General features: G+C 41.2%; 1 protein-coding gene across 1 annotated transcript in view; it reads left to right on the forward strand.

Annotated features, from left to right (window-relative positions):
- Positions 1-14,307, forward strand: part of ZC2HC1B (zinc finger C2HC-type containing 1B) — a 36,346-nt gene extending 22,039 nt beyond the window's left edge. Inside the window, exons 5-8 of the mRNA XM_033103514.1 lie at positions 3,585-3,724; positions 7,079-7,187; positions 13,626-13,710; positions 14,179-14,307. Of these exons, the coding sequence (XP_032959405.1) occupies positions 3,585-3,724; positions 7,079-7,187; positions 13,626-13,696 (320 nt within the window). The 3' untranslated portion in view covers positions 13,697-13,710; positions 14,179-14,307. The remainder of the gene's footprint in view (positions 1-3,584; positions 3,725-7,078; positions 7,188-13,625; positions 13,711-14,178) is intronic.
- Positions 14,308-15,570: the final 1,263 nt, after the last annotated feature.

A 15,570-nucleotide genomic window follows, 5' to 3' on the forward strand; every position in this document is an offset into this window, starting at 1 on the left:
AAATACTTCATTTTAATAGCAGAAGCTATAGGGTTGAATGGCTACATTATGGTTCTTTAGTTGAATAAATAAAACCATGTCAGATGTCCTGCTATATAAATTTCTGTCATTTTCATGTTGGATTTAAAATGTGAGGATTATTGTTTCTTTAAATAAATCCCCTTTGTAAGGCCTCGTCAAGCATACAATTTATTTCTCTGCCCTTTACATTTTATGCTAAAATATTGCTTTACAATTAACTTCTTTCTTATTACCTTATTATCATTTTATGCACCAAGCAAAACGGTTATATACAACAGCACATTTTCATTACTATTCAATTATTTTGATTGTTCAGGGATTTCATATTAGCCCATATATTCTTAGGCTTAAACAATAGAAAATGTATAGAGATACAACTAGAGTGATACATAAGATCGCCTAGTATACACACAAGTTTGCAATAGTTTTCTTGTTTTTTCCAGCATAGTTCCCTATTTTGTGACTCAGTTTTTGTGACATGTATATATATTTGTTCTAATTCTTACTGAGTTAGGTAAGTGTGCCAAATCATTCAACTTTCCAGGACATTGTGACAGTTTATGGGGAAAGTGGTATAATATTTATAATTGGGGTTTTCTGTGAGGCCTGGGACATTTGGTCACCATTTCACAGGGCTACATAGACATGGGTCCTCAATAGAATGCTTGCACTTTTATTTATTTATTTATTTATTTTTATTTTTTTAAAGATTTTATTGGGGGAAGGGGAACAGGACTTTATTGGGGAACAGTGTGTACTTCCAGGCCTGTTTTCCAAGTCAAGTTGTTGTCCTTTCGATCTTAGTTGTGGAGGGTGCCATTCAGCTTCAAGTTGTTGTCCTTTCAGTCTTAGTTGTGGAGGGCGCAGCTCAGCTCCAGGTTCAGTTGCCCTTGCTAGTTGCAGGGGGCACAGCCCACCATCCCTTGCGGGAGTTGAACCGGCAACCTTGTGGTTGAGAGCCCGTGCTCCAACCAACTGAGCCATCCGGGAGGCAGCTCAGCTCAAGGTGCCGTGTTCAATCTTAGTTGCAGGGGGCGCAGCCCACCATCCCTTGCGGGACTTGAGGAATTGAACTGGCAACCTTGTGGTTGAGAGCCCACTGGCCCATGTGGGAATCGAACCCGCAGCCTTCGGAGTTAGGAGCATGGAGCTCTAACCGCCTGAGCCACCGGGCCGGCCAGAATGCTTGCACTTTTAAATGACGCTTCTTTTTCTGCTTTAATTTTTTATGAGATCCGACATCTTCCCCATAGGCCTCATAAGAATCCATTGGTCGTCCAACATAAAAAGACCATTATCTATTGAAATAAATAGTACATAGTGATTTTTATGACATCGTATTGACAGAGGAAGAGGGGACGCAGAGTGAGCCGAGAGTCGAACATGTGGCTCAGTCATGCTGTGCTCAGATTGCTCTTGTTGAAAAATGTTGATTCTCAGAATATGTAAAGTTCCCTTCCTCTGCCCCCTTCAGTCAGGGCTTCATGTCCGTCCTGAGGGTTCCTGGAGGGCCTGGTGCTTCCTCCTTTCACACCTTACTGCACGGAGTGGTAATTGTCTGCTTCTTTGCCTAGTCGTCTCTGAGGTGTTTGTTGGTGGGATCATATAGTTCAACTTGGTTGTTTCCGTGGTGGCATACAGTGCCAAACACACTGAAGGGCAGCAATGAATGAATGAACGAGCGAGAGTAAGTATGGCATAGTCATTGCCATAATCACGTCTTTGCCTGAACTGAGTAGGTTCATGACAGCAGCATTTCTGATATAAGCCTTGACCTTTCTGCGGATAAAACTGAAGATACACCCAAGCCAAGAGCCGAGTCCTACATGGTTTTCTACACCATCGTGAGTTCTGCATGATGATGGCACTTTCTATTTTACTTTTCTAAGCAGTTTCACTCTTGTTTGGTAGTTGGAAACACAACCTTGCTGGACCTGTTTCCTCATAGTACTAGTATGTTCTACCTGCCCACTGTGCCAAACCCAAGTGTGGATTATTTTAGTTAACTTTCACAACAGCCCGATGAAATAGATGATACGCAGGTACTGGGGAAATTGAAGCTGAAGGAGGTTGAGTAACTTGCCCAAGTTCACACACATAGTAAGTGAAGAGCTGGGGCTCAAAACTAGTCCGGCAGGTTGCAGAGCCTTCACCATTTCCCAATGCTGTCCTATTTTATTTTTTTCAAGGAATTTATCACTGTGGGAAAATGTTTCTATATTAGAATGCCTAGTCCTTGATTTCAGGGACATTGCATCCGCAAGTATAAAACAGTGCCTGGCACATAACAGGTATTCAACCTGTATTGAATTAATTAATGATTAAGTACTGCCTTCCAGAGTGTGAAATACAAGGTTTGGTTAAGTGCTAATCTTTTATTACATTCCAGTTTCTTCCAATTCTTACATGTTATGAGTATTCATTTTAGGAAATAATTTTTTTTTTTAAATGGGAAGTTCCCCAAACTGCCTAAAAAGAGGCCTTCAAAGACTCTTAACTTTGAAGACATTGCTGCCTTCACTACCCATCCACACACGTAGGAATTTTGACTATCCACTAACCCAGACTTCATACAGAGTTTAAGATTGGTGTTGTGTCAGATCTTTCCTGGATGGAAAGTGATTCTCTTATGTTGCTCATATCCATTCTGTCATCCCTTAAGGTAAGGTGCCTAAAACAAAATAAAACAACACTGGCGTGTCTGCTTGCTTTAGAGGAGTAGGCTCCAAGCTGCCTTTGCTGTGAGATCTCCACGTTCTAAGAAGACCTGAGATCTTTCTCACTTCACATTTCTCTCACCATCTGGTAATTGCAAACCAGAGCCAAACTGAGACGACTGTGTATGACACAACGAAAAGGACCTGGTACCTACAGAGCTGCCTGGGACGTTCTAACGTTGGAAGCTGGAGTTGTTTCTGGAGCCACTTTCTGATCACCTTTCCTTTCCCTTATCTCTTTTGTGAATCCCTACCTTTTTTTCCTTTTTCCTTTGGCTGCCTCCTGCCTGAATGTATGATTTTCCTCCTCACTTTAGAGTGCAGTGAAAAAAAATTTAGCACTGCAATAGTAGTGGCTTTCTGCCAGTGACATTGGCTTTCCATCCCATCCCCCAAACACACATTTTGAAACATCTTCTCTCCCTCTGAAGCCCCTTAACTCCTGTATGACTTTCTGTCCCACCCAGTACCACAACCGGGGCTTCTGAACCTTCGGTGCTTTTATGAGTATCATCAATGCTAACATTCTGCGATCCAGAATAAGAATTCACTAAAAAATTCATTTAATTGGGAAGTTCCTAAGTATAATTAATTTTCAAAAAAACATGATGTAAACTTGAAGGGCACACTCTTAATTGAAATAAGTACGTGCATAGGTAGAACAATTTCCCCCTGCCATGTCCTTTATTTGAGCCCTTGCATGCCTTCCCCTCTGGAATAGGCTGTCTCAAACCCGAGCTTTAGACCTTGTTCTTTCATGTGGGAGCTGAGTTCATATCCTATTTATTTCATTTCAGAGTTGTTTTTGAAATGCTAAGTGCCGTCTGTTATTATCTTTACACTCAGATTACATTCAATGCCCGTATTGTATGAGGAGGTTTAATGAAAATGCAGCCAATCGACATATTAATTTCTGCAAGGACCAGTCTGCTCGTCGAGTCTTCGATCCAGCCCAGATAACCACCAAATTGGCATCCAGAGGGCAGGTAAATATCTCTCCCCAGGTGTTGGATCTCGTGCTCGTACATGCCTGGGACAAGCAGGTAGAGTTTGATGGGGAACCTAAATCTACCCATCCTAAGAAATATAAGGATAGTGATAGCTGGCCACTGTCACTAATCCTCGCGGGACATGGCTCCTTTTGCGTTTCCAACTTACACCACCTTTGGGTGTTGTAGAAAAAATATTTCTGTTTTGGTATTATTGTTGTAGAAAACATATTTCTAAAAAGTGTTTGCATCTTAGGATGAAGACTTGAATATGTAAGTAGTATTAGTAGTTTCTGCAGTATTATGGTAAAACTCTGTCCTTCCAACCATGGTTATCAGCCTTAACCACACAGGAAAGAACTGTGAACCTGAAGTGAAACTGGCTTGAGTGGGGGAAGCTGTCACTCCGACAGGCCACATGGTTTGGTCTATAAAAGAGGGGTCTTCAGACTTTTATTTAAAGCCACAGAATCAGCAAGTTAAAGTGGACAAATGGAAGCAACTGTTATGAATAGGTACAAATAAGTAGACTGTCAACTTGACCAGGAAGACAAAGATTTATAAAAACAGAAACGGAGCCAGCAAACAGCTCCATAAACATCAAAGGTCCCAGGGGCATAACTTACAGTATCGCATAAAAACTGTTAGTTTTATAAACATGGCTCAGACACCAAGAAAAGATTAAGTTGCTCTGAATGCTTAAGAGTATGAAACATGTTTAGGAAGATTTCCATGAAATCCAGTATCTAAGAAGGGTGGAACCCTCTCCACTAATAGCATACCCCTCTGACTATGGATTCCAAGCCCTGTCTCCATGTATATTAGGCAGTTATTGAAAATCTACTCTGTACCAGACACTGTGCTCCATGCTGGCTGATTGAGGATTTGTAATTCAAAGAAGGACGGGGCCTTGGAAACAACACAGTAGGAAGATGTATTATAGCAGTTGCCATATATAGGAGCACCTTGGAGGAAGAGGCCACCAGGATTCATAGATGGCTTCCAACAGGAGCAGACATTTTTCCCTGAAATATCAGACTGGTTTACCAGCCTAGAGCTGGAGTTGAGAAGGACATTATGTACAACACTCCCAGCTTGTGGCCTGAGGAATCCAGCATATAAGGCTAATGCACAGAGTGCCTGTGGGAAAGTGACACGATGGGATAGGCAGGGAGGGCGTCAGATCCACAAGGGCTTTAACTCAAGTGGATCAGAGACGGGGAATTCAGGGGAGAGAGATGCCCTCAAATCTGAGGCCAGCCAGCCTGGGGGCCTGCAAGCAAGAAGTGTAAAGCCCCCAGGAACCCAGCAAGTCCTTCTTTCCAGCTTTCCATCTCACCTCTTCTTCCCACTAACCTACTTTGTCTTCTCTCTGCACACTGACTTTTTTGGCTTTCCTGTCCATTGTCTATTATTACCTTCGTATGTCATTCTATAGGCGTGTAAGCTGGTTGGACAGTGTAGAGTGGAATGACACGGAATTGGTTTTTTTTTTTAGAAAGATCACACTTGCATTTAGTGTTCAAGATGGACTGGCGGGAGAACAGTTAGAAGCCATGGCAACAGAGAAGGAATGAGGGACTGGAGTAAGAGGGCGGATGGGGGCATGGGTGAGGCAGGAGAATTTAAGAAGTAATGGATGGGATTGAAAAGAGGATTGGATATAGAGTAAAACAGGATCAGGGTTGACAAGAAGGTTTTTATCTCCAGAGTCTAGGCGGATAATAATACTATACTATACATCTAGATACAGGAACACAGGAGGCAAGAGGGAGGTGTGTTCGTGGAGCAGGCAGGGTGGTTATGATAAATATAGTTGTAGAGATTCAATCTTTATACCTGAAATAGTATGGGAAGCAGTGCCGTATAGAAAGAGTCTGATTCTGCCATCAGCAGTCAGGGTTTGACTTTCAGTTCTACAATTTACTATCTGTAGGCAAACTTGGACAAGTTACTTCAATTCTTTAAGACACTTTAATTGGTATCTTGTCGACTTGTTGGGAGGACTATAGATAATATAAGTAAAGGGCCTTTCCACAGGGGTTCCTCCACCTTCCTCTTTTCCTGGTACCCCACCCTCCTTCCCCTCTCTGGTAAATCCTTTCCTGTGTGTGGGATAGACACCTCAATTTTGAGGGGATACGACTGCTTTGGGCTTGAATTCAACTTCATTTTGGAAAGGTTTTCCAAGTATAATTCTATTTGTACTTTCTAAAGCAGTAAAGGGCGCGGTACATTTCTTCGAATGATTCTTCTGACCAGTCCACGAAGCTAGTGGGGATTTAGTGTGGGGCCAAAGGGAGTACGGGGAAGCAGTAACGGAAGTGCTTTTTATTCCTGAAGGAGGCCAGCTGGCTGTCCTGAGTGTAACCAGTGACTTGGCCCCGTTCCTCTCCTTGTTTTCCAGAACGAAGTGGTGATTGGAAGCACAGAAGAAAAATTGCTTGCTTTCTGAATTGCTTGCTTTCTGAGTAAACTCACTGTCGAGTGTATCTGAACAGCCGTACTTGTCTTCTCTGTGCCAGCTTCACGGCTCTGGGGCCCAGCCTCATAGTGAAGCTTATTCAGAAGTGGAACAAAAAGGGAGGGGTCATTTCAGTTTTGAAGGGCTGTTAACAGCACAGCTGACATGTGTTCCTATTTTAAACAAAAATCAACTTTTAAAAAGTGTTATACCCTTAACCAAAAAAGACCAATAAGGGCCTCTGAAATAGCTTTCCCTGTTTGGATGGGGATGGACGGCTTGCTATAAATCTCATGGCTACCCTTGCCCAAGGTAGAAATCTCGTTCGCAGGAACAGGTTATCTTTATGCAGTACCCACGGAGATGTTGGGGAGATCAGGGCAGCAAGGTAAAAAGGAGCCCCCAAGGAACCGTTTGGTCCTTATTCCACGTTCATGTAACTATTCTGCTACTGCTGCTTCGTAGGGAGGGGCGTGGTGTGGGGATGTTGGAATTCCATGTTTAAAACATTTGCTGCCTGCCAATGTCTGTTTTTCTTCTCTCTGTTCATGTATTTAAAAACAAAATCATCTTCAAGTGTAATGAAAAACTAAAATGTTCCATAACTATCCTTATTGACATTAAGTGATTTCTTATGTCTCCATATAACTAATTTTACAGGATTAACATCTCATAATTCCCACAAAGGCTTGATTATGGAATGAAAGCTCCAAAACCCAGACAGGGAGCATCAGAACCAGGTTAACTAAGGTGCAGGGTGTGGGTGTCCCCTTCCCCTGGGTGCCGCAGGTCGCCGCAGACGACTCCAGTATGCTGCTGGTTAAGGGGAAATGCTTTACTCCTGTGTGCTACCTAAGATTACATAGCTGCTCCCTCTCCCTCTGTAGGGTCGGGCACAGAGGAGTCCAAAAAAAGAACCGACTGTAACCAGTGCCGTGGGAGCTCTGCTGCAGAACAGGGCCCTGGAGGCCACAAGCGGGGCGCCAGCCAGGCCAGGTGAGTCAAAGCGACTCAACTATCAAACGACTGGGTCGGCGGGGACCGCCTCGGGCTTTGGGATTTGTCGGCAGTTGGCAAAAGCTCTGATATCTGATGTTGCTTTTGGATATAAAGATATGTGGGTTTGTTTGAGGTTAAAGTTTATTTGCCAAAAGGGAGTATTTCCTAATTTATCAGGACTAGATAGCTCTGACAATCCACAAAGTCATATCCAATTACAGCAGCAGGGTCTAGAAACATCATTTTCTGATTTGGTAAAATTGAAAAGAGATGAAGACTGGAAGATAACAGTGTGTCAGATGTGTTGAAAAATGAAGAAAGTGAAATCACTATGTCAGAGAGATAGCTGTACTCCCATGATTATTATATTATAGCATTTTTCAAATAGCCAAGATATAGAAAGAACCTAAGTGTCCATTAACGAATGAATGGATAAAGATGTGATATATATATATACACACACACACAATGGAATATTACTCAGGCATGAAAAAAGGAAATCTTGCCATCTGTGACAACATGGATGGACACTTATGCTAAGTGAGATAAGTCAGACAGAGAGGGACAAATATTGTATGATCTCACTTATGTATGGAATCTGAAAAAGTCGAACTCATAAAAACAGAGAACAGAATGGTGGTTTCCAGGGGTAGGGGATGAGGTGTGAGAAATGGGGAGATGGTGGTCAAAGGGGACAAACTTCTAGTCATAAGATGAATAAATTCTGGGGATCTAATGTACAGCATGGTGATTATAGTTAACAATACTGTATTACATACTTGAAAGACGTGAAGAGAGCAAATCTTAAATGTTCTTACCACCACACACACAAAGGGTAACTATGTGCGGTGACGGGATTATTTTATTGTAATCATTTCAGAATATATTTGTGTATCAAATCATCATATTGTACACCTTAAACTTATGTAATGTTACATTTAATTATATCGCAATAGGCTGGAAAAAATGAAAAAGAAAAGGGAGAGTTACCTTTTTAGAATTAAGTAATTTCTTCAAAGTTTCAGAAAGGCACAACCATTACAGTACTTATTATATTTTAGACCCATTTCCTTTAATTCTCTCAATAATCCTCCAAATGTTTTAATTTGCATAAAGAGAAACTGAGGCTTAGAGAAGATAGGTTATTTGTTCAAAGCACACAATCGGTAAATAGCAGAGCTGGATTAGATACCTACTGTGTTCTTCCTCTTCACTGAGCTGCACTGATAAATGATCAGCATGCAGTATGAAGGCAACATGAATTAATTCATGACCACGTGGCATCTCTGATCAGGAGTTTTATTTGGAAGATATGATCAGAACCATAGTAAGAACAGCCAGTCCATAAAGTAACAACACCCAAAAGTTTATTGTTAGTTCTTAAATTCCTCATGAGTTGCTTATCAGCGGCTAAAAATTGAATTGATATTTTAAAATTTCCCCATAGCCAAGACATTACTTTTTTCCTGATCTGTGACAACTTAACAATGAGAGATAGGTTTTGGTTTTCACACCCAACAGAATAATTCAAATTATATATAATATTCATCTGATAAAACTTTCACTAGGAAGTTTTTTCTAAAGTATAATGATTAGTATCCTTCAGAAAAGGCAATTTCTTTATACTATGGTTTCTTTTCTTATTTTTTCAAAGAATGTATGATAATGTTTCCCTTCTAGTGAACAGCACTCCTTTGAGTTGGAGGTCAAAGCTTATTTGCCAAGAGGGAATATTTCTTAATTCATCAGGATTAGATAATTCTGACAACGTGCAAAGTACAATCTGAGTACAGCAATGGGTTCTCAGAACTTCATTCCCTGGTCTAGTAAACTTGGAAAGAGATTGGGAATGGGAGAGGACAGCATGTTAGGTGGAGTGTTGAAAATAAGAGTATCCTTCCTTGAAGTAGATGATTTCTTTAAAGCAGCAGCAAGGCATACGTGGAAAGGTCCCAAATGACTCAGAAGCCCCGTGTCTCGGTACATTAAGCAGGACATTGTAAAGACACCATTCTGATACATTAGGAAATAGATGGGTAGGCCAGCGGATCTAAGCACAGGGTCTTGGGTTTGCTTGTGACTAGTTAATGGTGGTTTATATCCACTTTGATGTTGCTAAGTGAAAGGTCAAGTTCTTAAGATGGCCCACACTGGGTTCTTCGTGTACCTGCACCTGACCTCACCTCTCACTGTTTCCTCTCAATCCAGCTCCAGCTCCAGGGCCTTCTGTGTTGTCCCTTGAACATAACAAGCCTGCATACCCCTGGTTCAGGGCCTTTGCACTGGCTGCTCCCTCGGCTGGAAACCAAAACACTCCCCCATGAACCTGCACTGCTCACTCCTTCCCTCCCTCCAGGTTTTTGCTGGCTGTCATCTTCACAGTGAGAACCCAACTTCTGTATTTAAAATTAAGTCTCCATAATTCCCTCCGTAGTTTTTTTCCTTTTTTTTTTTAAAAAAAAATAGCATTTATTGCCATCTAATACAAAGGGTGCCAAAAATATGTATACATCTTTTAAGAAAGGAAAACTATTAAAATTGTCATACTCAATACATACCGATAACAAAAGATGGGTACAAGTCACGTTTGACTTCTGCAATTACAATAGGTGCTCAAAGTGGTTACCATCAGCATCCAGGTACTTCTGATTATGGAGAACTACTGCTTGAGCAGCGTTGACCAAAGTGTCCACTTGTATACATTTTTTTGGCACCCCCATATATTTGTTTGTTCCCCACCACCCCCCCAAAAAAATGAATGTAAGTTTTAAGAAGCCAGGGATCTGTCTATTTTGTCTGTTTTTTATTTCACTGCTATATCCCTATTTGTTAGAATTGTTCATGGCACGAGTGAGAGGCTTGGTAAATACTTTTTGAATGAAATGATGGGACAAGGTAGGTATCCTGATTCTATAATTTCTCACTTAAGTCACTGGCATATAAATAAAAGTGCCATGTTAATTAGTGTTAAGAGACAACTTTTTTATTTGAGGCTCAAGATGCATTTTCAGTTTAATTTCTCATTCTTTCCAGTGGCCTCACGTGCTTACATTTAAAACTGAAAACCACCAGGATTAGTGTGCCGTTAAATTAGTCACATTTCATTCAGAGCCATTCTGGGAAGAAAGCAAAAGTGTATTGGTGTTGGGGTGTGGGGGTGAATTCTCAGAAATGTGTAAGGTTTGGAGAAAAGCACTGAGTGCCTTTTACTAATGTAAACAGGCCGGTGTGTGAATCAGATTTGCATCTACTATCCGTTGTTTTTGTTCTGGTCAGTATTAAAATGTTTGTAATATGAAGGTGTTTTAAAAATTGTCGTTCAGCTTTGCTGTATCTAGATTGACAATCGGTAGTTTAGGCCACTTAGTGTCACTTGCCCTCCGCAATAAAGCCTATTATTTATTGTCTTTCATCTAACTGGTAGTTAACCCCCCAAAACTGTGGCTTTTGTTCTTCAGCTCTCGTGAGTAAAATATGCATTTAGTGTCTCCCATGTATAATATTTTATTCTAAATTCACAGTCAGGGGAGATACAATCCTCATCCGTCCCAGAGTCTTATGAGAAGATATTTATGTGCAGGAAAATCTGATAAAGAGAGATGCGATGTTACATGGAGTTGGTACTCGTATACGGCTGCCAGGCTTGTTTCTTCTGCCCACGAATTCTGAAAAGTCTAGGGTCTAGATGGAAGGGGGGGTGGGGATGAGGGAGAAAGGGAAGGGATTAGACAGCATAAATTGGTAACTACACTATTGCCACGGGATATGAAAGACAGTTTGGGGAATGCAATCAATAAAGATTTTGTAGGGTGTCAGGTGGGCACATGTCTTAGTAGGGAGACCATTTCAGGGACGGTGTAGATGCCTGACCACTGCGCTGTACACCTGAAGCTGGAGCTGAATAATATTGTATGTCAACTATAATTTAATATCTATCTATAGTCACGGGATGTGAAGTACAGCATAGGGAATAGAGTCAATGGAATTGTAACAGCTGTATGTGATGTCAGAGGGGCAGCAGATTGGGGGAAGGGGGTTATCACTTTGTGAGGGGTGAAATGTCTAACTATTACATTGTTTTTTATACCTGAAGCTAATAAAAAGAAAATAATTCAACTGAAAAAAAAAAAGTCTGGGGGAGAGCCGTCAGTATTTAACAGTGGGATGTAAAAGTCCTAGGGATTACAAGAAAGAGATCAACTTTGCCCAGGAGGCTTTATGGCGTCGGTGACAGTCTGAATGAGTGGAAACTCTGTAGAGGGGAGGCATTTGAGATGAGCTTTCAGGATAAGCTAGATTTTTGACGAGTGGAGAAAAGTTGCAAAAGAAATGCACAGAGATATGAAACTGAGAATGCAGAGCACAAACTGTGGAAACAAATGGTCCATTTGGCCAAAGCACAGAGAAGAGTTGGGGCATGAACAGAAATTAAAGTTAGAGAGGAAGGCCCTGGATCAGGGAGAGCCGTCGTTGCTCCGTGAGGCGCCCACGCGGCTTGTCAGAGGTTAATGCCGGTGCTGTGTAAGTGAGGCCGTTGTTAGCCTGCAGGAATTTCTTCTGAGAAGGAGCATTTTTCAAAAATTATCATGTTAGAAGTTAATGCTTACTGTAGAAAGTATTGGAACATGGAGAAAAAGTATAAAGAAAAGAAAACTACCCATAATTCCACACCCTGACCTGATCACTGTTAACACTATTTTTTTTCTTTTTTTTTTTTTTTCTTATCTATAATCCTCCTTTTTTTCAGTTTTCCTTTTATCAAAGTTAGGATCATAGTCCATGTACACACCCTGATTTTTTTTCACTGACGAGTTTCGAATATTTCCCTACAGCAAGAGTTGCCTTAAAAACAGCGTCATAGCACAAGAATACAATGTAACTTATTTAGCTGTTTTCCTGATGTGGAGCAGGTAGATTGTTTCTACTTTTTTGCTATAGTCAATAACTCCCTTCCTGGACAGTAGTCCACACTTAATTGTCCATTCTTCTAAGCACTTAATTTATTAATCATCATTAAGCTTCACAATAATACAAGGGGGTACACATACTATGCATATCCCTAGTTTATAGGTGAGGAAAGCACAAAGAAGTGAAGCAACTTGCACAAGTAATTTGAGAAATGGTAGAGAGCCAACCAAACCTTTGTCTGCTTGGGGAAAACTGGATCAGAAAATAGAGACACTAAGGAGATAGTTTTTATATATATATATATAAAATTTATATTTGTACTTATAAATATATATAATTATATATATTAAGAAATTGCTTTAGAAAAAGATACGGCTCTTCCTTTGTTCCCACGAAGATTCTAATGTTCAGATGGGAAATGAGTTTATAGCCTAGTCAGCAGATATCTACTGGTGACTGTTTTCTCAAGGGCTTTGATGTAAGAGCAATGATTTGCTGGGCAGGTACGTCTGAGCGCCAGCTTCTCGAGCACCTTTAGACAGAGACATGACGATCACTGCGAAAATGTGTGCTGGGACCTGGAGCTGTGCTGCGGCAAATACTTAGGGAATTGCATTTTATAGCTGTGTTGGGTGGGCTCTGCTTTTATTTCTGGAACCAGGGGGTTTCATCACATTAAGCATGTTCACTGCACGAGCGTCCCCTCCTTACCTAATTGTGTAGTCAATGTATTGAGTTTGGAAAGTTGGTTGCTGATTTTTTGTGAGAAATAAAACTTGTAGGTCTTTGGGTAAAATGAACACGAAAGCTCTTTCTATTCCCATGTCCACTGATAGTTTGATTCAGTTTCCTTGGGTTGTTTGGTTACACCTCTTTATAAAACACTGATTAGAACGGAGGCCTCTAGGACAGAGGGGGCTTATTCCTTTTTACAAAAAATGATCTTTCTCTGAGCATCCTGTCCCATACCATGTGGTCCAAAACAGACTGTGGTGTGCCTATATCCATAAGCTCCTACCTCTCTATACCTAACAGCGCTGCTGGACGCAAAGGGAAAGAATCCTGTTTGTGGAACAAGTCCATTGCTATGTATGTCAATAACCCTGGGAGGGAAGGCTTCTCATGCTTCCATAAGCCTAGCAAAACTTTTCTAGCCTGACAGCAGGCAAAACATTGTGAAGACGTGAAATACTCAGGGTACATTTTGAAAGCCAAGGCAGTGGTGGGGAATGGTGTTGAGAGTCAGCTTGTATCAATGGTGGGCCACCTGGGTGGCGGTCCAGGGGCCCATCCACAGGTAAGTGAAGGGCTGGGGGGCAGGAGGGAGAACGCTCCTAAGAGAGTCTCTGGTTTTCCTTAGTATTTGGCCCACGGTGGAGACTGAGTATTTGTCTATAGCTACAAAACAAAACAAAACAGAATAGAGACTTTGAATCCAATGTGAGGATTTCATAATCATTCCCCCCCTTTTTTTTTCTTGCTATTGTTTGCTTTTACGTAATAACAAATCTGTTTATGTCTGCAAAGGATTAGCGGTGGACCCTGCTTCTGGAGCAAAACTCAAACAAGGATTTACTAAGTCTTCTAAAAAAGATTAACTCCTCGAGGCCAGGTAAGGAAAAAAAAAATGAAACCTCTAAACCAGGTGTTGCTGATAATCTAATGTGCAAGATACAGTTAATGAGCCTTTCAGAGACTGAATCCATAGCAGGCAAAGCAAAGAGCCATGTGGCAAACCCCAAATTAGGTTAATAAAACGTGTGCTCTGGAAACTCCTCTGTTAACATATAGTTTGAAAGGGATGCTCAGTTTTTGATTCCTAACAGGAAAGGGGATTGGGTCTTCCTTTGGACCTAAAAGGCCACTTACTGCCCTTCTCCCTTTTACCAAACACACTGTCCCCAAAAAGGGACAGTTCCTGAGATTGACATGGAATAGGACTGCTCTCAAGTTGGAGACTTTTTTGATATTGTAAATTGTCTGTTAAAAATAACTAAAAATTTAAAGAGGCCTATGTTATTTAACGTTCTCGGTGTGGAAACAGTGAAGTTCTAGTAAATGCCTTTCTTTCTGCTTTCAGACTGGCTCCCTGAAACTCATCAGCCTGGATGGCTGTGTACGCAGGAATGCCACCTGCGGGGAAGGATTGGTAGACATCTGTTTGCACGCCTCTGATTCTTCTTGAGACATCATATATGAGTAAAAACTAGCTTCAAATTTTCTTACTTCATTTAAAATATTCAAAGCAATCGTTAAAACATTAACCTGTATGGTAATGTTTGATTTAAAGATTCACTTAAATCAGCTTTTTAACTGGACATTTAATAGGCTTTTAAAGAAAATGTTGCTTCGATATTAGAAACTTTTAGTGAAATAGTCTCGGGAGCGTTAGCTAGCATTATTTACTGATTAAGTAAATCGTTTATTACCTAGCTTCACTCTACCTGGTAGCCATGAAATGCCCAGCTTTGGTATTTACTCCTAATAAGCATTAAACTATAACTAGTAATGACTCCTATTTTAAATGTCCATCTGTACACCATGTAGAACTGTCTCACGTATACATTGCACACAGTTGGCTTTTGGAGAAAAACATGACAGTGGGGGGAACAGCTTACAATAACCTGGGTGGGAAGGAGGTCTGCATGGCCCCAGGCCCTTCATTTATTTTGGCCAAATCTAAAGTGAACTGCTCATCTCACCATTGGTTTATACAGCTCTGTTGGAAGGTGATATGGTAACTACTTTTTTCTGTTGCCTTAAGGATTAATAAACTCTTTTTGTAGGGTCAGTTTATACTTCACTCATGCTTTTCAATCTAATAATTTTTTTTTCTTAAACAAGGGGAATTTTAATTAGGAATTAATTAAAAGCCATTTTTCCTGCCTAAGTAGAAGCCCAAGCTTCTACTTGTAGTGCAGCAAACACAACATCTGAAATGCTTCTCATCTTCATTTTGGGTCCCAAGTGCTGTTTCATGCTCAGGTAAATCAGGTTTGTGTCCTGGACCTGACTGAAGACTCCTACGTAGGCCGTGTAAGTGTCTGCCGAAGCTTCCTTAAATGAAACTTGGGAGGCTGCATAGCTGGGGTGAGCGAGCTCTCCTCTGGCTCTGGGAGATTGCCTTCCCTTGAAGAGGTAACAGCGGATTTGGGAACTGATTTTAGACATCCGAGAGCAGTGGATTTCTACTGATGAGGCAACCCATGATCCTTTGTCTTATTTCCTATCCCCAGGTTAAACTGTAGTTTAAGAATCTACCGTGTCAGTTCCACTAGTGACAGCCCGGCCCTAGGTAGCTTGTCTGGAATGCCTCCCGCCCTTTACTGCCATCAGCATCACTGGTAAGGGCCGTGAGCCAAGGTTCCAAACTTCTCTGATGGGCACATGAACTCAAGACTTCCCTTTCTCTACCTACCCCCACCCTATTTAGAGGTAAACAAAAATAGACTTTGCAGATTCAGAGGGACAA

The sequence above is a fragment of the Rhinolophus ferrumequinum genome, chromosome 3 (assembly GCF_004115265.2).
Source record: "Rhinolophus ferrumequinum isolate MPI-CBG mRhiFer1 chromosome 3, mRhiFer1_v1.p, whole genome shotgun sequence".
In the NCBI taxonomy this organism is placed as follows: domain Eukaryota; kingdom Metazoa; phylum Chordata; class Mammalia; order Chiroptera; family Rhinolophidae; genus Rhinolophus; species Rhinolophus ferrumequinum.